Genomic DNA, 23,666 nt, shown 5'->3' on the forward strand with positions numbered 1-23,666 from the left:
TGGTTGGATGAATAAATCTGGTAATTTTGTACAAATTTGTTATGTATTACGAATTGAGGTCATTATTGTTCATGTATATTGAGATTGTAATAAATTTAAGTTTTTTAAGCCTAGCATATTCTTTAGAGCCCTGCCTTAGGGAGTGTGCATCCATGTCACATGACCAACTTGGATGGCGGGTTCGGGGCATGATAGTTAAGCTCTCGATGAAGTGTCTTTCTTTTTATTTTTTCTTTTTTGGCCTTCTGGGATTTCTATTATTAATGCGTGCAGGGTGAAGCCTCCTGGGATCGCAAGTGAAAATTGCACTCCTAAAATGTATAGCTGGCCGAAGAGAAGAAAAAGAGGAGGGAAGAAGAGGGTTAAGGTTTTATGGTTTTGTGTTGATGAAGAGTAAATAACCAAATATCGGTTTTGGCTCCTATGGCAGGTTTCTATTGGTATATACTTTGGGAAGTTGCCGAGTCGAAGTAATCCTTCTCCAAGTCCTAAAATATTTCAAATCGATCCTTCATACAACTTCAATGAAGCTTAAGTTGGGCAGGCCCAAACCGGACCTCGGGTTATTGGGCCAATTTGTTGATCAGGCCCGACTTCCATGTCAAACATCTTGCTTTGAGCTTATGAAGGCTATCTCTTTAAGATTCTTTAAATTCTAATTTCATTGGATGTGCCAAATTTCATTTGTCTTACATTCATCAACAACTCTAGTCATCTTGCGCATTAAAAATGGCTCCAAATGCAAGGAAGAATATTCTTATGTGGCCAATCACACTGGAACTACAATGTGTAATTCAGCAACAGTTCTTCCTCCTGAATTTTTAAATATTGTGTACTCTAATTTCCATGGATGTATTACATTCGGATGGTATAATATATCCGATTTACCTGTTTACAGGATTTCCCAACAGAGTTCAATAACAAGCCAAAGGATACATGGAAGGTATATATATATATATATAAAAGTGCTAGCATTAGGGAGAAAGGACCGGATCTGTATGAAAAGGAGCAATGGACAAGTCCCAGATTGGATGATCATGTATATGGGTTCCATGTTTAGGTTTTCTCTATTGAAAAAGGAATCACATTTAGTTCACAATAGCACCAGTCATGGTTGTATGATTTGATGTCGGTTAGGGTTAACCTGCTTCTGTTTGCTGGCAATTCCTGGCCATCCTGCCTCTTGGATACGTGGTTTATGCTCTCATGAACTTAGGTTGCAACTCTCCTGGACTCCTCCAGGCATTCAAGAGTCTGAACAGAGATTAGTGTATCCTGCTATATGGAACCAATACTCTTCAGTTTCATTTTGATCTTCTACCCTGCAGATTTGCTAAGAAGGAAGTATATTGACATTCTTGGAGCTGGAACCAAGAAGGAAGATGCATTGGGACACCAAACAATTACAAATGCCACACCCTGCTTCGGACTCTTCTTTATCAAAATATGAGAGAAAGTTGCAGACTACCAGAAACTCGGCAATGGATTTGAGTTAGATTAAACACAGAGCTTGAATTAACAATGTACCATATCAAAGCCTGAGCTCACCAATTTTTAGCTGCAATTTATGTTATCTTTGATAGAATACTATTACTGCACATTATAGGAAAAAAAATTGATAAAAATGTACAGCAATAACTGCTATAGGACTGCAAAGCAGGTATACTGAACTGTCCAAGAAACAAACAGCCACAGGTCCTTTGATGAATAAGATTGCACCTGGCGCTGATTATTATGTAATAGGTGTGCTGTTCTTCATGAAGAAGTAAACAACTGGCTGCCCAGAGTCACTATGGCAGTACCATCACCCATAACTGTTGTCAGCGACATCTCTGTCTCAAGAATCAGATCAAGCTCTGCGACAACAGCGCTCATCTTCGGTCGTCCTCTCCCAGATGGATTCAAGCATTGAAGAGTTAGCCCAATCAAGTCTTTCATCCCTTCAGGGGTAAAACTGCTACCCAGTCGTTGATCAATGAGGTTATTTGAAATCAGATGTGCTTCCACCTTGTATATACATATATATATAAAGAGTATCATTATTTCAGAGCAGAAGCTTACAGAAGAAAAGAGATTACAGGAACTAAAACATTTAACAAGAAATTTGTATAAAACAGTCACTAATTTCATCCTGAAAAAAAATAGAAAAATGTTGGATATAGCTTGAGTCATAACATGCACGCGAACAGACATGCATACAGAGAGACGTGTGCTAAATGAAAAAGAGTACATTTGCCAATTCACAGAAAAATAAAGTGATGTCAAAAAGCTAATCTCCAACACGTTGCTGGCTCATGGAATCACAGCCATCCATCAAATAATCCTTCCTGAAGTCATGTGCATTGCATGTGTTACATTCTTGAAATTTATGGTCCAGCACAGTATGACTATAGTTATCTTCAAGAGACTGGACGGTTATATGCACGATCCAAGCCCTAAAGAAGTTTTCTCGTTTCAAGGGGTTATTGGAAAGTATTTTCCGATGCACGTGACATGTAAATAAGGGCCAACTACTCAACCATGTATTTAGTAGACCATTAACTACTCAATCAATTATTTCGTAGACCATTAAGGCAACTTTCATGTATTGAAAGCCACAATCAAGAATGGCTGAACTACATCTTTTACACACAGAATGCATGTGCGCGTGCATGCGCACCCACGCATGCACGCACACACACAGAGAAGACCTAGTTGCCTAGTCATTTAAAACTTGTTCTATTTGTATCAAATGAGGAAACTCATTCAGGTCTTGTTAGCCCTACACATTATTTCTAAGTGGCCTTATGAATAGCCATTCTGATCTATTTAAGTTTTTCACTAGTTGCTCTACTCACACCACATGCTCTGACGTGATGAATTGGATTTCTCTACTCTAGGTTGTTTTTCATCCTAGATCATTGGACATTGTAGCTGATTCTTTTGAACCTGCATTTGTTTTTGGTGCTTTAATTGGACTCAATGCTTCCACAATATCTTGAATGCTGATTTTGGATATTATTTTACTCAGACTTCTTCAATTACTCACTTAACCTTTTTCTGAGATCTTGTTGGATTTTTTTTTTTTTTTTTTTTGGGGGGGGGGGGGGAGTGACTTACATCTGTCTAAGGGCTCTTTAATTCTAAGTCCATTGGAAGATCATTGTTCCACTTTTGTGTCCTGCATTTTAGTTTTGAACAAGGAAACAAATCCTGTCAAACAGGCCACTACCATCAGGACCATACTGTTCCAATGGAAGACCAGCACCAGTACCATCCTTGGATGCTGAGACATGTTGGATTAGTAGTTACCGACTGTACTGGCTGGTATCGACAGTCCATACTGATGTTGTACTGGTCTGTGGTTGCTTTTCACTTTTTCATTGATCATGATAGTTTTGGTATGTATGAACCATACTGACACTGTACCATTTTGTGACAAAATTGGCACAGGATTCAGTTCAGTTTTTAGAACTTTGGTATCAGGTCCACTTCACCCCACTACCCCTTAGACAGTATCTTACATTCAGTCCATCTCAACATTAAGAATCATAATCCCGCTAAAAACAGAATAAACTATGTTTCCTTCTTACCATATTTTTGGAGTGGGCCCTTTCACTGCAATATTTAGTTACATGGATGAAAAAGTTGCAAAATATCTAGCGAACCTCTAGGTTTTCTTCTTGTTTTGATTTTTTTTCTTCATGGAAGAGTGGTGGATTCCATTTTTTATATCAACAATGTTAGTGCTAATTACTTCTAAGTCCGACGAACTGTTTACAAATTTTGCATAGTCGGTGGTAGATCTTGTTATAATAAAGAAAAGACATTCTTCTGTGCTCAGTAGATCATTTGTAAATATCATCCATTTAAACATTTCAACTCCCCACATATTGATTACCTCACATATTTTTTGCATCACTTGCGAGTTGTAGCTGTTCTAAGAACAAAATTTCACTTTTCAAAATTGCTGGAATATTCTCCAATCCGACTACACCAATGAATTGCAAAGGATGCAATGGCAGAAAGTTTCCTATCTTGCTATCCATATCTTTGATAATAAGGAGATGTTTGATGATTGGACCAACATGAAAACTTCGAAAGTTACTATTAGTTGTTCGACTAGAGATATGTTTCAATGCAAATGACTCCATCAACATTCACAATAATCCCACTCGATGAAAATTGTCTATAGTTTTAAACAGTCCGACAAACCCTTTCACATATAGCCGTGTATTTTGGTCCAAAAGGTCCATTTATGCTGCTTGTCCTCCCTATCAACCTAAACCTAGCTGAAATTAAGAAAAGAGATCAGTAAATGTAATAGTTTTTGTATATATTAATCCTCTTATCAATTGAGAGTTCTGAAAATATTGCCACCCTCCTTCATAACATCTATCAGATCACATTCTCGCAATTAATTAGATGACATAATTCTGGGAATAAATGGTAACAAGCATGGTTCACCATATTAAACCATACCACCAGGTATTGGGTGCTTCATATTATATTGGTAAGATACCAATACAGTACCTAGATTCGATATAGCACAGGAGCCAAACCGCCCTATATTGGGTAGAACTAATCGGCTCTTCCTGATTTTGTATTATATGGATAGTCCTGGTAAGATACCAATATAGTACCTAGGTCTAATATGGCACAAGAGCCGAACCACCATATACTAGTAGAACTAGCCAGTTCTTCCCAATTTTGTATTTTACTGACCCGTAGAATCTAGATTCCTGTGGTACCATAGCTTGGCATGAGAAAAAGGTCTCTCGATCCTAAGTTGGTACAAGTTGAACTATACTATACTGAGCGTGCCATACCATATTGGTAAGCTACTAGTATGTAGCTCACACTAGCACAAGGAACCTTGTATCAAGAAGTTTGCTTTACCACTAACATGATAGAAAGCCAGTTTAATCATCTATCCATAGAGGTTGCTGAAATATTCAACCATCTTTATCAAATGAGAAATGAAAAAGCTGATATCTAGACAAATCCCTCCTTTTACCAAAAGAAAGAGTTCCTAAGATTTCCTAAAATGAATTAGTTCGAGTCAAGATTCGCCGTACTGGTACCGGTAGGCGTACCGGTAGCCTACTGGACCAACACGGTTCTGGTTCGGACCGGTTTAAACCGGTACCAAACTGGAACACTCTTCTCTGCCGGAGATAGGGAAGAAGAAGAGAACGAGAGAGCGAGCAGGGGAGGGAGGGAAGAGAGGAGAGGAGAGGCCGCGAGGGGGGCGGGGGAGCGTGCAGGGGAGAGGTGGAGGCCGAGGCTGCGGCCGCATTTCCTGTTTCTTTCGAAATAGGGGACGCAGCCGTGGTTTTTTAATTTGAGGATTTTTAAGTGAAGTCGGCAAATCGGTTGCCGACTTCACTTAAAAATCTCCAAATTAAAAAATTTAGAGATTTTTAAGTGAAGTTGGCAACCGATTTGCCGACTTCACTTATAAATTTCTAAATTTTTTTCTGCAGCCGTGTTCCTGTTTCGAGGCCTCGGCCTCCGCCACGCCCCTGCGGGCTCCCCCCCCCCCCCCCCCGGGGGCTCCGCCGGCCCCCCGTGGCCCTCCGCAGGCAGCGAAGGCCTCTCCTCCCTCCCTCTTTTCTCCTCTCTCTCTCTCTCTCCTCTTCGTCTTCTTCAGCTCCGGCTAGGTTCGGCCCGTACCGGTTTTCATTGCTCTGGCATACCGGTTATAGGTCAGACCGATCCGAACCGGCCGGTATGGGCCGGTTTATCAGACCATGGTTCAAGTCTTTATACATAAAATGTTAAATTTGTCATTTCAAGCAAGCTTTAATTGTTATTTGACTCAATCACAAAATATTTACCTCCATAACATAAAATGGACTTTAGTATTATGTATGTAGTTGGGTTGCACACTTCCTATTACATCTTTAATAATGGAATTAACAAGCTTTTTTTCCATAGGTGCTAGTCTTGTTAATGGACCAGGCCACCTTAAACAGTTGATCTGGAAAAAAGTTGGGCTTAGGCTCAGGTTTTATTTAGGTTCATTGGCCAGGCTTAGTCCTACAAATTGAGGCTAGGCCAGGGCTAGATATTGGATATACAATAAAAAAGAATCATTTTAGTCCGAACTGTAAATACTTCAGCAGGGTCGGGATAGAACTTGATAACCTAAGCTAGGTCTGGGCCTGGCCTAGTCTAGGTTCGAGGTTTAAAATTTCTTATTTCAAGCCTACGCCTGACCCAAACCATTGACACCCTTAGACATGCCTAAATTAACATTGTGATCAATTTCAACAATTATATTATCAGTACCTACCAAGACACCATCTTGTAGTTTTCAACATTCAAGCACATCTATAACTAAGAATTTGTTGACATTGCCAAGATTCAACAGAAGTGCATGGACACATGCACATGTTACATAAGTTCAAAAACTAAACACCAATTCTTCTTAGTCTAGAGTATCAAACTTGGAAAACACCCCACTGGTTACATGCTTCCTCCACTTGGGGAATGTCTTAAGTTGAACATGGGAGGTGAAACCCTAGTATTGGACATTGGTAACTTGCAACGATGGACCTTATATTCCTTTCTCTCTAAGAAACCTGAAGCTAGCTATTAGTGGATCCCGACTCACAATTGGATCCTATCAAAGGCCAAATCTAATACCTGTTCCAATATTTCCCAGCTTACTTCTTGTTAGCCTTTCTTTTTTATCAGTCCTTAAATTATGTGGCTCCTCTTAACAATGCTATCTATAGCTTATGCTTCAACTATAGACAAAATAAGAGTACCGAACTCCTCTTACCCCTTTTAGCCTTCATCAATGCAGTCATTTCTAACTCCATCCTTCTACATTTTCCACACATCTATATACCTTTTCTAGTCCTCATATTTAACATCTTGGTCAAGCTAGTTTTGTAGCTATCTCATAACAACAATCGTATAACACCAAAGACATGTTCTAAGATATGATCGCATTAATAATATCTTCATTTTTTTCTTAATAATTGATCTTATTTGTATGAAACTACCAATTGTGGTGGCCTCTCAATCACCTTCTAATTGTTTCCTTGTTCAAAGTTTCTCAAGAGAATTGCCTCCCTGTACTTGCACTCATATCTGCTCCCACTCCAATACCAGCTTTTGGTAGCCAAGCGATAGATTTGGGAATATATCATCCCTTGAAATTACAAAATTGTCAACTCAGATAATCACAAAAGATAATCTGTTTTGTCCAGAATGATTTGTGAACTTCTATGTTGTAAAACTTTCATTCCTTAACAACACACACAACTTCCTGTTCTCATCATCTAACATTGTAGTATCTTGTAGATGATATCCATCAAGGGGCTCTTCGAGATTAAATTGCATTTATAAGAAGTGAAATAGGTAGAGGCATAAAACAAATAATTAATGAAGTCATGTTGTCACCGAGCGCTCCTTATTCTCAACATATATCTTACTATACATAACAAAAAAAGGCTTCGTAGTCAAACTTCCTTTTTTAAAAAAGAAAAAGTTTTGACCTTTAATCAAGGGCATGTGTCTCTTTGACATGGGAAAAGATTCAGCTTCGCCATATCAATACGTACGACCTGTACTGGGCATATCATATTGTACTCATACCAAAATGTTGGTATGTTGAAACAACCCCAATACTGGGTGTACCAACATAGTACAAGCATGGTACTGATATAGAATTTGGTACCAAGATGGTAAACTTTGGAAAGATTATTTGTTTCACTTTCCTTTAAGAAATACACTCTTTTGTTACTAAAAGTAGGCCTCCATACTTACTCTTTAATCATGACTAAGAAATAGGAAAAAGAAATGTATAAACTAAAACATGATTCATATTTTCCCATTATTCATCCAAAGCTCCTATTGAATAAAAGATGTACATATCATTGCAGAGTCATGATTAACGGGATTTCGACCATCCATTAAATGTTCCTTCCACTTGAATGATAGCGATTTGCATTACACATGCTCATTACCAGTAATACATATGATTGGCATCTTCATAGAAATTCTGAAAATGCTATCCATTTTTGCTTGGCAACTTTGTCAATTTGTGATGTTGACTTGGTGCTAGTGTAGGACATCATTGATCGACCATCCCCTTGAATTACAACAAGCCCTTCGAATCATTCTAATCACCTCCTGCCTCATTAGCATAAGGAGCTGATGGGATGAATAGACAATGCCTCATAACAATATTCAAAATTTGAACATTGTAAGGTTTTACATACCGGATTTCATACCTATGTTGATACCTAACTGGTACATCCCTTATCGAATGTTAGTACCATTCATCCTATGGTGACACGTAGTACAAGAGGTGTGTTGAGTACCACTTCCCTACTGACATTGTATGGTACATGCCTTATACTGGCTGGTACAATTTGGTTTCTCTCATAACCCATAGAATGAGATTTATTAACGATTACTGCCAAGGATTCAAGTCCAAGATTGTATCTGTTTGTCTCAATTGTCTCGCATTGTATTGATAAGATGCTAGATCTTTGTAGATTCCGAATAGCTATGATGATGGAACCTTATAAGATAGCAATTACGACCCAAGAAGTGATAAGTACTTGGGCATGGATTTCTAAATCTCCTATTTGCCAATAGAAATGTTGGCCTACTTCTACAACTGATCTACCGTATAACCCAATGAGTGCTTTAATGGAACATGGTAAAACATTTATATTGTCCTCTAATAGAAATTGAACTTCAAAGAGGGAATTATTTTGGACCAATTTATCATACTTGCCCAGTGTGCCCCCCTTTCGTCGAGTGCTCTGCCCGGTCCACTGGGTTGTTGGCCTACCAAGCACTTGCCTGCTTCTCCTATTGCCTGCTTGGCGAGCGGAGTGTTCATTATCCTAACCGTTCTCTCTGTTGGCGTCCCCTCTTATTGCTCTAGTCATAAGCTTTTAGCCAGATTTTAGTCTCAGTGTGGAGATACTATAGCCAATTGGAAGCTCCTGTTACGGCTTCTTTCCTAATCAAAAGATAGGAGGACCCCTTCTCCCAAAGATATGGGGTCATTTTGCCGAGTTTCGATATGGAATTTTGATACATTAAACATTAGGTTACCTCTTTGGTATCAGCTGATATGAACCATAGTCACAAGTTTAGCATTCGAGAAGTTTGAAATTTGAAAAAAATTGGCCAATTCAAACAATACGCAAGAGAAATCCATGATAATTAAAAATTAAAAAAAATAGATATTTGCAAGTATAAATAGTAAAAGGATCAATATCTATAATCAAAAAATTGAAGCTAGAAATTCCTTGAACAAAATAAGAAAAAACTCCCAATTTCTGTTTGCATTCCAAACTTCAAGATTGCACAAATGCAAAGAATAGGCTTCACTATCTCTCTAGTATTTTATTTTTCCTCCAAGGACTAAAGATGGGTTAACTAGGTGAAGAGATGAAAGCATCAAAATCATTAGATTATGAATTTTGGTTCTTTTTTTTAAAAAAATAATTGTAATCCTCGATGATAAATGAAAAGAAGAGGGAAAGCTAATGAACATGGAGTACCATGGATAGTTTCATAGTATAAATGGCCAAGAATAAGCCACTTTGAAGATTCCTTGAACCTATGAGATGCTCCATGGATCGTGGGATGTGGAGAAGAATACAAACATGGAAAAGAGAAAAGAGAAAAGAGAAAACAAGAAAACAAGAGAAGGAAGATGACAGAGAGAATTGGCTCTTCTATTTCCTTTTTGAGGGAAAAATATTTTTGGTACTCTTTAATTGAAAGCCAAATCCCACGCAACCACGTCTTTCACAACTTATCCTGCATGGTGCCTCACAAGTTGAATCTTGAACGCAGAGACAAAGCCATGCACTCTTTCATTTCTCAGAAAATAATTTGCGGATCAACGAATTATATGGAAGTTCTACAAATTTAATGAATTATTGGTGGCACGTTCGTGAACTATCGAATTATTTGCTAAATGGTTCCGTTGGATAGCTAGTTATGAATAATTCACAAATTTTTTAACCTGGCAATTGGTGAATAGGATGAATAGTATGAACTGTGTTGGTGATCTGCACCAGCCAATACTCATTAGTGCTAACTAGGGCGTATGAAAAGGAGATGCCCAAGCCTCTATTTTTGTTGTTTGACTCACATGTGAAAGGAGGAAAGAGAGAAGAGAAAAGGAGAGGAAGAAAGGGAGATGGAGCTTAAATATGGCTTCTATTGCTGAGATCCAGCCTCCTCCAAGCCTAAGTCCAATTAGTTACCGAAAAAAAGCCCAAGTCTAATTAATGTCCTCTATTACCTCATTTTCTCTTTTGACGTCATTTTGGCTGACAAAAGTCATGCCAATATTTTACATTTGGCATGAACTTTTGATTTGTTGTGTGTTAGGCATCAACTTGTTTATTTTGTATGTGTATTTTAGTATTTCAAATGAATACCTAAAAAAGGAAAAGTTAAAAAATAAAGCGAAGCACCATAAACCTAATAATGGGCTCAAAAACCTCCCCTAATCTTTAACTGTAACCTAAACAAACCTAGAAAGCTTTAACAACCATTATAAATAACAAATAAGAGGAAACTAATTTACGTTCAATGAATTACCAAGATGCTTGGCATCCAAATTGTCGATACCACACCAACATCCAGTCCCTAATTGATACCAAATCCAATTTCGGGATTTGAAACCTTAGCTCGTGCTATTTAATTTAGGCTTTTAATTTAAAATTTTTCCATCAAATGCTAGAGAAATGTTTCATTAGTAGTCTCCCCAGCAAGAAGCCTATGATTTTTGAATCTTTGTTATAATTTGCAACCCTCTCCTACGTGTAATCACAATCACAATTTCCATGCATGAAAATGAGAACGTGAAAGAAACTTCTCCTTGAATTGAGACGTTGGCCAGCATTCAAGAAAGGTCGTAATCAACTTAATCGCATTGATTCCGATACATTATTCAAATGGAAACACAAGAGGAAGTAAAGTGGCTCAGGTATTACAACCAAATACTGAAACATCAAATATTATGTGACTGGTGTGCCAATCTAGCACTAGCAACGTACATACTATGGTATGCCATGCCTTGTTCTTATGTGCCCATGCTTAGCACGTCTTATATGCACTACAAGGTAGCATGACATATAATAAAATACGGCTAGTGCAGTATACAAATGGCACTTGCTGGTAAGTCACCAATATGGTATATACTGACCATGCCATGTCGGGCTAACCGGCACTTAACATATGGTTTTAACTACATGAAATGTATTGAAAGTATAAATCAAGATCCGCCGTACCGGTACCAATCGGCGTACTGGTAGCGGCTTGGACTGGTACGTACCTGTCCGGTATCGATCCGTACCGATTTCGTACCAATTTTGTACCGGTACGGCAGTCGTACCGGCCGGTTTTTCATGAAAAGCTCCCGGTATCGGATCCCACGCTGATCCGGTACCGGTCCCTGCCCAGACCAGTTCGTATACGGGCCGGTACGGCATACCCTGGTACAGATAAATAGAACATAATCCATTTCTGTTAATCATCTACACCAAATTAATGATTAAGGCTAGTTATATTCAGAAATCATATTTTTCGCGATGCTATTTGGGATTGATAGGAAACTGATTATGCTAAAAGTGGTATCTCATAGGTCTAGTGGGTGTCAAATGGATATGTCAGTAAGACCTAGGCATCAGATGGTTGATTTAATCCATCGTGGACAAGGGTTGTTGTCATGTAGATCTTGCATATCTAACAGTTCAAATCAGCCATAAATTTCTCTATGAAAATTTATGAGCAGGGATTGCAAAACTGAACTGAACTACCCGATTTAGGGCAACTATACAGAACCACCAGGTTGGGACATCCTATACCAAACAATTACAGAACCAGATCAGTTTGCTAATTTGGCAAAGGAGTTCCTCTGTACCAGTCTGAACCAAGTGTCACTACTCGGTTCTATTTGGTACTGACCTGTACTATCTGAGATCGGGTGGTACCATGATAAAAATTAAGAAAGGAGCCAAGAGTTATCTCAGTCAAGGTCGGAGGAACCGGTACCAGGCACCATACCGGTTCTCCGGTGGCACGAGTCGGTACGGGACGTGCCGATCCTGTACCAATAGAGGGCACAGTATTATGAGAGAGAGAAGAGAGAGAGAGAGAAGGAGGAGAGAGGGAGGAAGGCCGGCGGAGGATGGCGGACGCCGAGGGAGGCCGCAGAAGGCGAGGCTGTGGCCGGACCCCTATTTCATTCAAAATAGAAAAACTGGCTGTGGCCTCCGCCGGCCCTCCGCCGGCATCCTGACCTCTCCCTCTCTCTTCCTTCCTTGCTTACTCTCTCTTTCCTTCTCCTTCTCTAGCTCTGGCAACGGATCTCGTTTCCATTGCTGGAACCGTATCGATGAGCCACCGGCACAGCTCGGAACGACCGGAACCGTCCGGTTCGGGACGGTTCCACCGACCTTAGGGTCAGTATAGGGTGCGTACCACACCATACTAACCATACCAAACTGGTAATGTACCGGCGTGGTATCTAATATTGAGATTGTCGACTTTGTTTATTAGTGCTAGATCTTAAGGTCTATCAAGGGTTACTTTGCTTAATTAGGAGGGCATCTGAAGCTTTTACATTAATAATGACTTTTGTCTGATGTCAACTTTCATTTGATTGGCATTTGGCACTTGGAAAATTTTAAATTAGTCACAATCTGGAAGTAACGGGCCATTTGCCATAAATATCTTGAGGTGTATGTCTATTAAGTTATATACTTAAAACAACACATAATCGTTATACAAATCATTCTCCAAGTTTAATAATTTCATGTACCATGTGAAAAAACATATTGAGATTAATAAATATTTGTGCATCCTTCTTTTTAGTAATTACTATTCCAAGTACCAACATCTATTGATTTTTGATAACTATTGACTTAGCTTGGAGTTTGGAGAGTCTTAGTTTGAGAGCTAGCCGCCAGATCATTGTTTTCCCTTTCAAATTCAAAACAGAAAAAACACTGAATAAATGCATCAATTGCATTGAATTTGAAAACTTAGGCTAATAAGAATTGAAACTTAAATCTGGGCCATACAAGCTATGGGCAATTTTTCTGATTGAATGAACAGCTTTTTCTCTTTAATTTCAGAATTGTATGCTTGAATCTACTTAAAGTAATGGATGACACCAATTACAAGATGAGATCGATACTATAAATGCAGTATTTACTAGTTAAATAACCTAGACATGGTTAGATCAAGAGTAGCCATCTCCTGACTTCTGATTTTTTAAGTTCAGAAGAATATTGAGATCTGATGTAAACTAATCAATAATTTATTTTCATCCCACCAACAGGCGCAGTTTTTATCTAGGTTTATGATCTGTCATCCATAACTACTATCCATAGTTCCATACCATGCTTTTCAGAAACAGAACTTTGAAATTACATTCTAGTACTAAGAAGAACTGCATTAGGTGACTGCCACAGCAATTGCATAAGAGTGCTACATTACCCACTGAGCCAAGCTTTCATCTGACCCTGGAGAAAAAAATTGTGCAGCTTCTCGACCGGTTATGAGCTCCAGAAGGAACACTCCAAAACTGTACACATCACTGGCTTCAGAAAGAGCACCAAATTCTTCAACCCTAAGCAGATAATAGTAACAAATTGTCATACAATCATCAGATAAACTGATATTCCTGACACTAGTAATAAACTAAACATAATGTAAATTATCGACCAAGTTAGCAACATTAATAAGTCTGTTTCCATCTAGCGGAAATAAGAATCACTCTACATGCTATAACATAACCCATAACTTATGGTAAAAGAGCTGTAATTATGCGATATAACAGATACTATGTTGTATGACATAACCTATGCCTTGAAGATATTGTTGTTCATAAAATTTTGTGAAGCAAATTGTAGAAAATCAACATACTCTGGATCCTGGAAGACATTGCCACCAGATGATTGAGATGGGCCAGCATCTTCAAGTCTTTGAAGTAATTGAGCTATGCCTGCATCTGCTACCTTTGCAATGAAGTTTTCATCAACCAAGACATTACTTGATTTGAAGTCCTTGTGAACTACTTGAGGAACAAGATTATGCAAATGGGCTAACCCTGTAGTTTGATAAGGTGTCAATTTTTAACTTTCAATGGTAAACATTGCTCAAAAATTAGAAAGCATCTGCTTGCTGATCTATTTATCAAAGTCCTAGTTTTGGCCTTTCTTCAGTTAATGTAAACAACAAGAATTTAAATAGCTTGATTACCTTTAGCAGCCCCTATAGCTACAGAAAGCCTCTGTTTAAATTCTAGTCTCGTCACTGGACCCCTTGCAATATCTGCAAAACAACAAACAGAAGTCATATCTATAAGCTCTGGAAAGAGTTGTTCTGTTCAAACAGAATTGGTCATTACCATATAGATGACGGCTGATACTTCCATTAGGCAAATGTTCGAAAACTAGCATTTGTAAACCACCTTCCTGGCAATAACCAATAAGAGTAACAAGATTGCGATGGCATATCTCAGATAGTCTTTTAACCTGCTTGGCCAATGGAAACAATGTCATTTTGCATTCCCCACCAATATGACTGATGACGCAAATCTTGTTCATCAATTGAATTTACCAAAACAAAAACCAGGATAAAGTACAGAAAAATAACAGTCTGGTATTTTTTTTTTAGAGGAAAAAATGGAGGAAATAAGGAACTTCCCACAGTCTGGTATTATTAGTACTGTGTCTGGCACAACTTAATATTAGAAAATGATAAGCTAGATGGTAGATACTGTTGTAAAAGCTTAAGGGCACAAGGCAATTTTTTTCAACAAAGAATTTGATGTATTACTTGCAATTTTTTCAGTTTATGAAAAACCACAATATTTCAAATTAGGCAATTTCAGTTTCCAACACAGCCATGTTTTGCTCATATATTTCTGACAAAAGTTTCCATATTTTACTTCATATCTAACTCATCTTTCTAAAAGAAAGAGAGAAAAGAAAGGAAAGAACTTTTTCCTGTGGCCTATCATAATTGCAAGACCTCAACATTACAACAGATGGTATTAAAAGCTTTTGCTTACATTATATGTCAATATTGCCAAAAAAGTGGATATGGATCTTATTTTGTAATTTTAAAAGCACACATAAGTTCCATTTCTCAAATGAAATAAACAACGACGAAGAAAATGAGAGTCAAGGAACAAGAAAAATGATGATTTAGTGCTGGATATGAAAAGAAGAGCACAGCCTTTACTACCATTCAAAGCTGTTATTACCTCTTCAACAAACTCCTGCAGTGGAGCACCTCGACGCCTTTTAATCGCTACAATAGTACCATCGAGAAGCAAGCCCTTGTACACCAAGCCAAAGCTACCACTGCCAACAAGATTGGACTCATTAAAATTCTTTGTAGCCTGGCTCAATTCTTCAAATGTAAATTGCCTAGCTCCCTGATGTTCGGTTGCATGACCCCCACCAGCAGAGGTGATCCGACCTCCCCTAGTCCATTCTACTGCCCGTTCCAAAATAAGAAAAGATCAACAAGAAATCAAGAAGAATATTCTATAAGCTTCAAAACTTGTTAAAACTCAATAAGAACTTGGGAGAATTTGTACCTATAGTTGGAGGGTCCGACGAACCAGTCTCAGAACTTCTATTTGCACAGGTCCTACGGTGTAATATACAAAACCACAGAAACCAAATGACAATCACCAAGAATGCAAGAGCACCAATAGCTCCTCCAACCATGGCTGCAAGCAACCTCGACATTTCGTACAGACTTGCCTTGCTCCGGAAAACCTAAACATTGAACCTGAAACAATGATAGGAATAAATACAACACCACAGCATCAAAAGTGGCAAGCGTAACTGACCAAATAAATGAAGTCCGCAGATATTAGTTAACAAGCACAGAGCAATAATAATATTCTCACGCTAACTCACACTCATGTTCTGCTGCTTTTAACTGACAATTAAACTGCAAGCATACAAATCACGAGATGCTTCTCCTACCTCAGATGACGACACTGGATCCAGTGTCACTCTCCCCAGAGCAATAGTTGCATCTGAAACCTGCCTTACATACTGCCAAATCTGCTCCAAAGTAGCTCAACGGCAGTGCCAAGACTGCTCAGACAGCCCAACTGGCATGACCCATAATGCTCGCTGCAAGGGAATGATCCCGTACTCGATGGCTTGTCAAAATTTGAAAGGAAGAGAGGCCAGAAACAACCTACATTGCCAGCCTCAAGCATCTTACTGCTGTGATCAGCGACCTGCAACTCATCTCATTTTCCTCAGCAACATATTATATGGCTCAAAAGCATATACACCCAAAGGAGAATCTCAAACTACACACACATATAAGAAGGAAATAAATCTGGAGCCGACAGATACCGTCCTACATTGTCGAGGATCGGTCTTAGTCGACGACCACTTCCCTTTGAATTGATTGAACAGTACCAGCTGAAGAGGATTGGTCCTAAAGCAAAGAGGAGGAACAAGCACTCAAAGGAGTCCAAAAGAACAGATAGGGAGCTTTGCCCTTGTGCCCCACATGGCCAATGTACCACCTTGCAATCTTTTAACAAAGGTAATTTTTTGTGTGTTGTGTGTGCTTAAAGGATCTGAGACCATGTGCTGACATATAGTATATACCAGCCTGTGGAGAATCTCTCCATCCAGAATCAGTAATGGTGTCTGGGGAGAAATGGGGCTGTGTCTGTGGTTGCCAACTGTAAATGTTGGGGGGTTTTACCAGCAGGAAGTGGACAGGAGGAGGAGGGACAGTGGCTTTTAATTGGAAGAACAGTGGCATAGATGGGCATATTATGAGCTCAGGGGGTTGGGGGAAAGGTGGTGTCCAAATCTCACATCCTCAAGATCTCCTTCCCCCCCCCCCCCCCCCCCCCCCCCCCCCCCCCCCACCACAAGCATGGTTTTGCCCCCTGCCATCTCCCATGGCCTCATGTGGGGAGAAGGGAAAAGATTTCCTTTTCTAGTACTGAAGATTGAGATTCTGCTGTCATTAGGGTGCCCCCACCCCATGTTCTGAACTCTGATGCTGCATGGTTTCCTCCTCATGAGCAATAATAGAGATTAAGGAAGTGGCCTCTCTTTTGTTCAGATGCAGTTTGGGTAATATTGGAGTGAGTGTTACTTTCTCCTCGCCTTCTCCTTTCGGATGATTGGAACTTAATTGGTTATTTTTGCCCATTTTGGTGTAAAAGACTGGGTCCCTGGGGGCCTTCTACTCGTCTTTAGCTGTAGGCATGCAGCTGTCACTGTTTGGTGTAAGGTGTTATTTTGGTCTGTTGACTTGTTACCTGTGCTTCGGATAGGCTGGAAAGCCATGCTGTTGGGGCCGGGGAAAAGGAGGACAATGAGAGGCTTTCAATGAAAGGCTTTTGGGTTGGAAGCTTTTTTGAGTCTTGGCCTGAAAAGTGAAGACTTTCATGTTAAAAATTGTCTCCAGATTAAGCTGCTGGAAGCTGGGGAACTGCTCCCATCATTTTTCATTATACTTTAATCAACATTGTTTAGTACTAAATAATCCTAGCAGTTAGCATTACATGACAAAATAGGCTGCATTGTGCCGTTGAGAAATAATAATTAGTACTAAACTTCGTGTCAGAATCTTTTCAGTCATTGGATGAGAAGCCAAGCCAGAAACTTTTAACAGGAAAGACAAAGATCTATTGAATCTCTTCAACAGTTCAGGAATGTGAACTGTAAGCAACTGAGTGTTATTTCAGTTTGGCACGAGGGGCTACCTGCGGTTGATAGGATAATTAATTAACGGGTCAGAGATTTCAAATTTGGAACTACAAAGGATGTTAAACCATTTATTGAGGAAGTTGCAGGGATTATGAATCGATGTTTATATAAAAGAATTGTTGCCATACATGGATTACAGGAATAGAAATATCTATGGATTTCTTACGGAAAAAAAAGGGGAAAAAAATCCAGGGAGTAAATTCGATATGCTTTTTTATGGACTTTAAATGCTAGTATTCCATATCATGCGTCAGGCCGTTATAAGGATGATAAATATATTAAGATAAAACCAAAAGCCGTTCGTTGTGTCAGTTTGGTGCAAGACTTGACTTGCTGTTATTTATTATTATTATTATTATTATTGAGCTAAGATAGGTGGATCATACCAGACGAGTACGATGCATCCAATAAAATCAAAAAACAAAATACATCGGAGTGCTGGGTGCAACTATCCGAGTGACTAGTTACATAAACAACCATCCAGTCCACAGCCCCATTAGCTTCACGAAAAACATGCTTGGCCTAGTTGACTTGCTGTTATTAGAATAATTAACTAACCTGGTTAGAGATATCAAATCTATAATTGTAGGATGTTGAACCATTTATTAAGTAAGTGATGGTGGTTACAAGTTAACCTTTTATTCTCTATCTTTAACAATTATACAGTAAATTTATACCTATACTACACATAAAAGCAAATATTTAGAAATTTTATCTGCCTTTTTTTCTTCAAAAAAACATCTTTCGACCTATTTTACAATGTTTTTAATTAATTCCTATTTAAATAAATTTGACTATTTTTAAAAGTAAAGAAAATTTCTAGCTCTTAGAAAAGGAAAGGAAAAGATTAACTGGATTATATTATCTTCTAAAGGGTGAAAATACAATATATATTACTGAGATCCCATTATTTCTTTTTCTTCTCAAACCTTCATTACACGTATCTAGTTGGTCCATTATAGCTACTTTAAATTTAAAATAATTGTCACTAAATTACCAAAAAAAAAGTTACTATACATATATTACAGTGCTAGAGATATCTAAGGAGTCAAATCAAATGAAATATATTTTGAAGAGGAGGAATGCTATAATGCCATATCGTGGGTCAGGAAAACCATGACCCTACATGGTTAGAAAATTTTTAATATCCGGGTCCTACACTTGAAAGTTCAGTCTAAAAACTAGGTATTCAATCAGGTTGATACGCATGTGACTCAGAATCGAATTCAGCCTGAAAGCAATCCAAATTCAACTTAAAATAATAGTACATCTCCCTTCCGAATCACTTTGGACAATTGAACTGGATTCCGATTCAAATCCAAGACCGCCAAGCTTTGCCAAATTGACGCAGTCTAATTGTCAAGAATCGGACTAGGTCCATTTGCAGCTTTATTAACTCCACGAACAATCTGAATCTTGGAACCTCGACGAAGACTCAAAGGAGCAACCTTGAGATCCCAAAAGATTCATCCAAATAATTGATCAACCAAGCTGGAGTGGCAAACAATGAATAATCCAATCAGCTATAATTCATGAAATAAAGAGACAGAGCAATCTATTTGACTGTTCATTCTAAAGACAATCTTAATGCTTGGCTTGTCGGCAGTCCAACAGCACGTGGAATGAGTTCACAATACCAGCCCAATGAGATGTTGAATTGACCAAACCAGTATCTTGTTATTTAATTAAAAAAGAAAAAAGAAGAGAGAACACATGAAGGATGTCCAGTAGAGAATCCAATGACAGCCCTTCCAAGCACAAACATAAGAAAAGGTCCACTGCCAGTCTAACCAATCTGCTCCAGAACTTGTTCCTTGAGCCTTATTTTATAACCAAGTAAAACAAGAATGAGACTGTCACTCTATCAACTACAGTGGGATACAATAAGCTAATATGTTTCACCAGCTTACAAATCTCAAATTAGGATTATAATATGGAAAACAAAGGCAGGTGCATAGATATATCCAACTGCAACAAAAACAGTCACATTCAAGCAGGCAGAAGAAACAAGTGGGATGAGCTGGTGAGCACCTGCTACCCAACAAAGTTTGCAGTTTAAATCAGGGATAGTCTAACATACCCGGATGCACCTGGCGACCAACACATCATGCCCCATTGTCACGGTCCCTTCACCTGCTCCCAGAGGGATACCAGACCTTGGATGAATGCTACAAGTTCGGTGAAAACTACCAAACCTGTAGATCAATTCCGAATAAGGGGAGAGAGAAACATGGATTCAGAAATGCAGTGAGATAAAAATGGTATCAGAAATGTCATTTGTGCTGAACAAGTGAAACTGTTTTGTTTGACATATTTTGGTAATAATACAACAAACATTTCTCTACATACCGTAAATAAAATACATTTATCCGACCAACAAATGCATATCTGAATAACAAATCTCTTTACAATAAATCACAAACGAGGGCCGCTCTGCCCTGCAATGTGAATGAAACCATGCTTCTGCTGCAGATGTGGAGAGAACTTGTAATTCTTTCTGATTTTTTTTCACCTGTAGTAAAAGATTGATCATGCAAGAGACGTGCACTTCGCACCACTTTAGAGGATCCAGTTACCGCCGCCTCAACGCTAGCATATCTGTGACGTTGAATACTTCCGCATCATATAGCAAACTACACCAAGGTTCATGCATTCTTACCAGACCTTGGCCAAAAGCCTACCCTTTATTAGATGCTTGGAGTCAGAGACTACACTTGCAGACTGAAAGACTATAGAGATACGGATAAATGAATTTGAAAATGTGCACAATATGCATACTATTGGGATAAAATGGCAAAATTAGATACATAGGCCAGTCCCAAATAATTGGAACAAGGCTTGATGGTAATGGTTGCAGTTTGATACTTAAGAATCTATGATTATCTTTTTTCCCACATGTCAAATATGGTGTTCAAATTACTTTTCTCAAGTCAAATACTGTACTGGTATCTTATGCAATTTTAGACAAACTAGCAGGTTATAAGATTTTCAAACGGTGCAACAATCATGAGATCATAATTGAGGATACAAAAGTTCAACAGGACCAGCAGTCAAATGCAGGATCTCTTTCTCCAATTTTGATGTTTTCCCAACCACAGCTGAATGAGGTCTTCAAAGCATTCACAACGCAGTCAATGATGCTAATCTGCTCAAACAGATCACATGGCTAATAATTAGAATTTGGTAATAATATTGTCTACCCAACTAAGGGTGCTAATAGTATTGTCTCCAAAATGTTCAATAACAAAAATTGCCCGTAAAATTCTATTTCTTCAACAATGTGCAAACTGCAACTTTGTTTCCTTTGGGTCAAGAAATTTACCCTGTTCTACTCAGTGCTCATCTGTTTTTCTTTGGTTAATTCTTCACCACAAGCACAGACATCGGCTTAAGAGTATAAGAAGAGAAAAAGTAGGTATTTAAGGTGTACATTACCTAATGACAAGGACCTGGTCAGATGCACAGTTTTCCATTCAAATTCAGATTTGTAATCTTTCGACAGTATGCATGGAGAATATTTCATCCAGAAATTCAAAATCAATCTGACAGTCAGCTACCTACTACAATAAAGGGAAATAAGAACTAAAATTGCTAATTACCATTCCCTCTTTAAACTTAATAAAAGAAGAAATATAAAATTCCTGTAGAAACTTAACGATGATCAAGATTTGTGTTATGGGATATATTTTGCTCGCAAGTATGTGATCTAAATTCTTTAATGAACAACCCCATCCTCATAAGTACAATCAAATTTCAATTCCAGCACGCCCTCAAGTAAGTCTAACTAATCCTTCTACGCTAATTTACTTCTGATATGAATCTAGAAGGAGGGGGGGGGGGGGGGGGGGGGGGACATACTTACTCACTCTCTGTCATAACTCACATCCCTGAAAATCTCAAACCAGAATGTGTGAGGGAAAGAGAATTATAACACTGCGTATCTAAATTTTTAATATACCTTAATTTGCAAAATACTTTACATTTCTAAGCGTAAAGAGTCGATCAGAACACAGGTTAGTCCATTTCCTTTATAACCGAAATAACTAGGTTTTCGGAATAAAATCTAATATCGGTGATAGTTGGAATCTATCAACATACAGTATCTCATAATAACAATAATAAATCTCAGAAATTTACTTAATGTCACAATTTATGCCTATAATTCCAACAAAACTCTAATTAAATCCACCATTTTCTACACAGATCAGCTCCAATCATCTTTAACTATAGAATAAGAAGGAATACAGAAGATGTAATTGAAGTTAAGATCACTAAATAACGATTATCTGAAATAAATAAAATAAAGGTACCATCTTAACCTCATTAGAGCGCAACTTGGAATACCACCATCAGAGCTAGAGGAATCAAAAGGCGTAAAATAGACAAATCTACCAAAAACTTTTAGAGGCCCTCCTAAATCTACTATTTACGAGTTAGGGTTTATGAGAAGAAGGGGATAAACATAGAACGTAGTGAGGTGAGTCTGGCATTTGGATCGACTACCCGCTCCCTAGGAGAGGCGAGGACGTGACCATTGGAGATGGCTCCAAACTCCAAAGAGCTCTTGGGAGAGAGGGGGTCGATCTCCACGGATTCTATTCGAGAAGAAGGGGAGGTTGGGGGCGGCAGAGAGAACCCTCACTGGTTATGGCTCGAAGCTCAATAAATTGGAGGTTAAAAGAGAAATGTCCTTAGAGGTCCCTTGCTAAAATCGTAATTATCTGAAAGCGCTCGAGCTTACCAGGTCCACAGAATAACCGCAGTACGGTTCTGTGGTCATTTATGTGGATTTCGTGTCGCAAGGACTTGTAAGTAATTTAAATTTTATCTTAAATGCATTTAACAGATGCCATGTATGTGGAAAACTCAATTGGGCTAGGCTTAACCTCGAATTCTTGTAAGCCATCGGCTGCGCAATAGGCTGCCCTCTCCTACATACCCTAAAGCCTCCAAGCCGCATGGGAGCAAGATTCTATTCCTAGGGTAAAACTACCAAAACTTTACCAGCTTAATAAACTAGAATCTTCTAATGTGATTGTTGCTGGAAATTGGACCCGGAGATGACCGTAGACCGAGGAGGAGGAGCTCTGGGTGTGATGCGATGTCGAGTGACCGTCTCTGGCGGACCTGCAAGAAGCCTTTGGCCGGGAGTTTCGATGAAGGCTCTCCGATGCTTAAGTCCGAGAGGGATTTAAAGGAATTTTATAGAGATAATGAAGAGATGTTTTTCGGCCTGGGAAGAGAAGGATCCCCTTCCTCGAGCTTCTCCCCTCTTCTTATAGGAGGAGGTGCAGCGATTATCTGCTATCGGGTGTGTGTGCAGATTAATAAGTTACTGTAAACGGCCCAAGATTTTGGACTAGCTGGCAATCAGTTGAGATTGTGTGAATTCAAGTGTTGACTGCCGTTGAGGCAAAGATTGCGGGATTTGATCCCGGATACGGAGGACTTGATTTTCGGTGGAGTAGAGGTCGGTTTCTCCCTTTGACAGGGTCTTGCTTGGCCTTGAGGTCAATCGAGCTTAACTCAGCCGAAACCATGCCTGCTAAGGACAGGCCTACCGAGGTCATGACTACTAGGGTCGTTCATGCCGAGGTCGTGGGCGTTGAGGTCGGGCGCGCCGAAGTCAAATGCGCTGAGGTCATGACTGCCGAGAGCATGCTTGCCATCGTCATGCTCGCCACCGAATTTCGGTGTTTTGACCACGTGCTCTGGGTGATCCACTTTTCCCCCCAACACTACCCTCCAACTTTCGAGTTCGAGCCGTCTCCAAGCTCGGACAAAGGAAGTATCCATTTCCGTCATGCTGATGAGGTTAACCGGCTTCAAATTATTTTGTCGTTTCGAAAGAAGAGAAAAGGGTGTTTTTTAATGAGAACACGAGGCGACAGCTTTTTGCTTTTCGAAGCGACTTTG

The 23,666-nt window shown here is 39.0% G+C and overlaps 1 protein-coding gene across 6 annotated transcripts; it reads right to left on the reverse strand.

Annotated features, from left to right (window-relative positions):
* Window positions 1-1,529: 1,529 nt before the first annotated feature.
* Window positions 1,530-22,435, reverse strand: LOC103716041 (putative serine/threonine-protein kinase PBL3). 6 transcript variants are annotated; one of them, XM_039124621.3, is made up of 12 exons: window positions 22,070-22,435; window positions 20,100-20,895; window positions 19,831-19,945; window positions 17,300-19,241; window positions 15,987-16,249; window positions 15,590-15,786; window positions 15,251-15,483; window positions 14,390-14,516; window positions 14,242-14,313; window positions 13,906-14,089; window positions 13,477-13,609; window positions 1,530-2,007 (listed from the first exon to the last, which is right to left on the reverse strand). In XM_039124621.3, exons 6-12 carry the CDS (start codon window positions 15,741-15,743, stop codon window positions 1,756-1,758), a joined length of 1,155 nt encoding a protein of 384 aa, XP_038980549.2. In that variant the 5' UTR covers window positions 15,744-15,786; window positions 15,987-16,249; window positions 17,300-19,241; window positions 19,831-19,945; window positions 20,100-20,895; window positions 22,070-22,435; the 3' UTR covers window positions 1,530-1,755. The 6 variants fall into 6 exon arrangements, with proteins under 6 accessions (XP_038980549.2, XP_088558905.2, XP_088558906.2 ...); XM_088702779.2 differs by having other exon boundaries at window positions 15,251-15,486; XM_088702780.2 differs by lacking the exon at window positions 17,300-19,241 and having other exon boundaries at window positions 15,251-15,486; window positions 22,070-22,433.
* Window positions 22,436-23,666: the final 1,231 nt, after the last annotated feature.

This window comes from Phoenix dactylifera, chromosome 8 (genome assembly GCF_051530095.1).
Source record: "Phoenix dactylifera cultivar Ajwa chromosome 8, Ajwa_hap1_PhDact_Kaust_v1.1, whole genome shotgun sequence".
In the NCBI taxonomy this organism is placed as follows: Eukaryota; Viridiplantae; Streptophyta; class Magnoliopsida; order Arecales; family Arecaceae; genus Phoenix; species Phoenix dactylifera.

Coding starts and splice junctions, on each gene's coding strand:
- LOC103716041 (XM_088702779.2), bottom strand. CDS start 15,743: ATGTCGAGGTTGCTTGCAGCCATGGTTGGAGGAGCTATTGGTGCTCTT. Junction 15,487..15,589: donor GTCGGACCCTCCAACTATAG/GTACAAATTCTC, acceptor TGGAACGGGCAG/TAGAATGGACTAGGGGAGGT. Junction 13,610..13,905: donor AATGTCTTCCAGGATCCAGA/GTATGTTGATTT, acceptor TTATCTGCTTAG/GGTTGAAGAATTTGGTGCTC.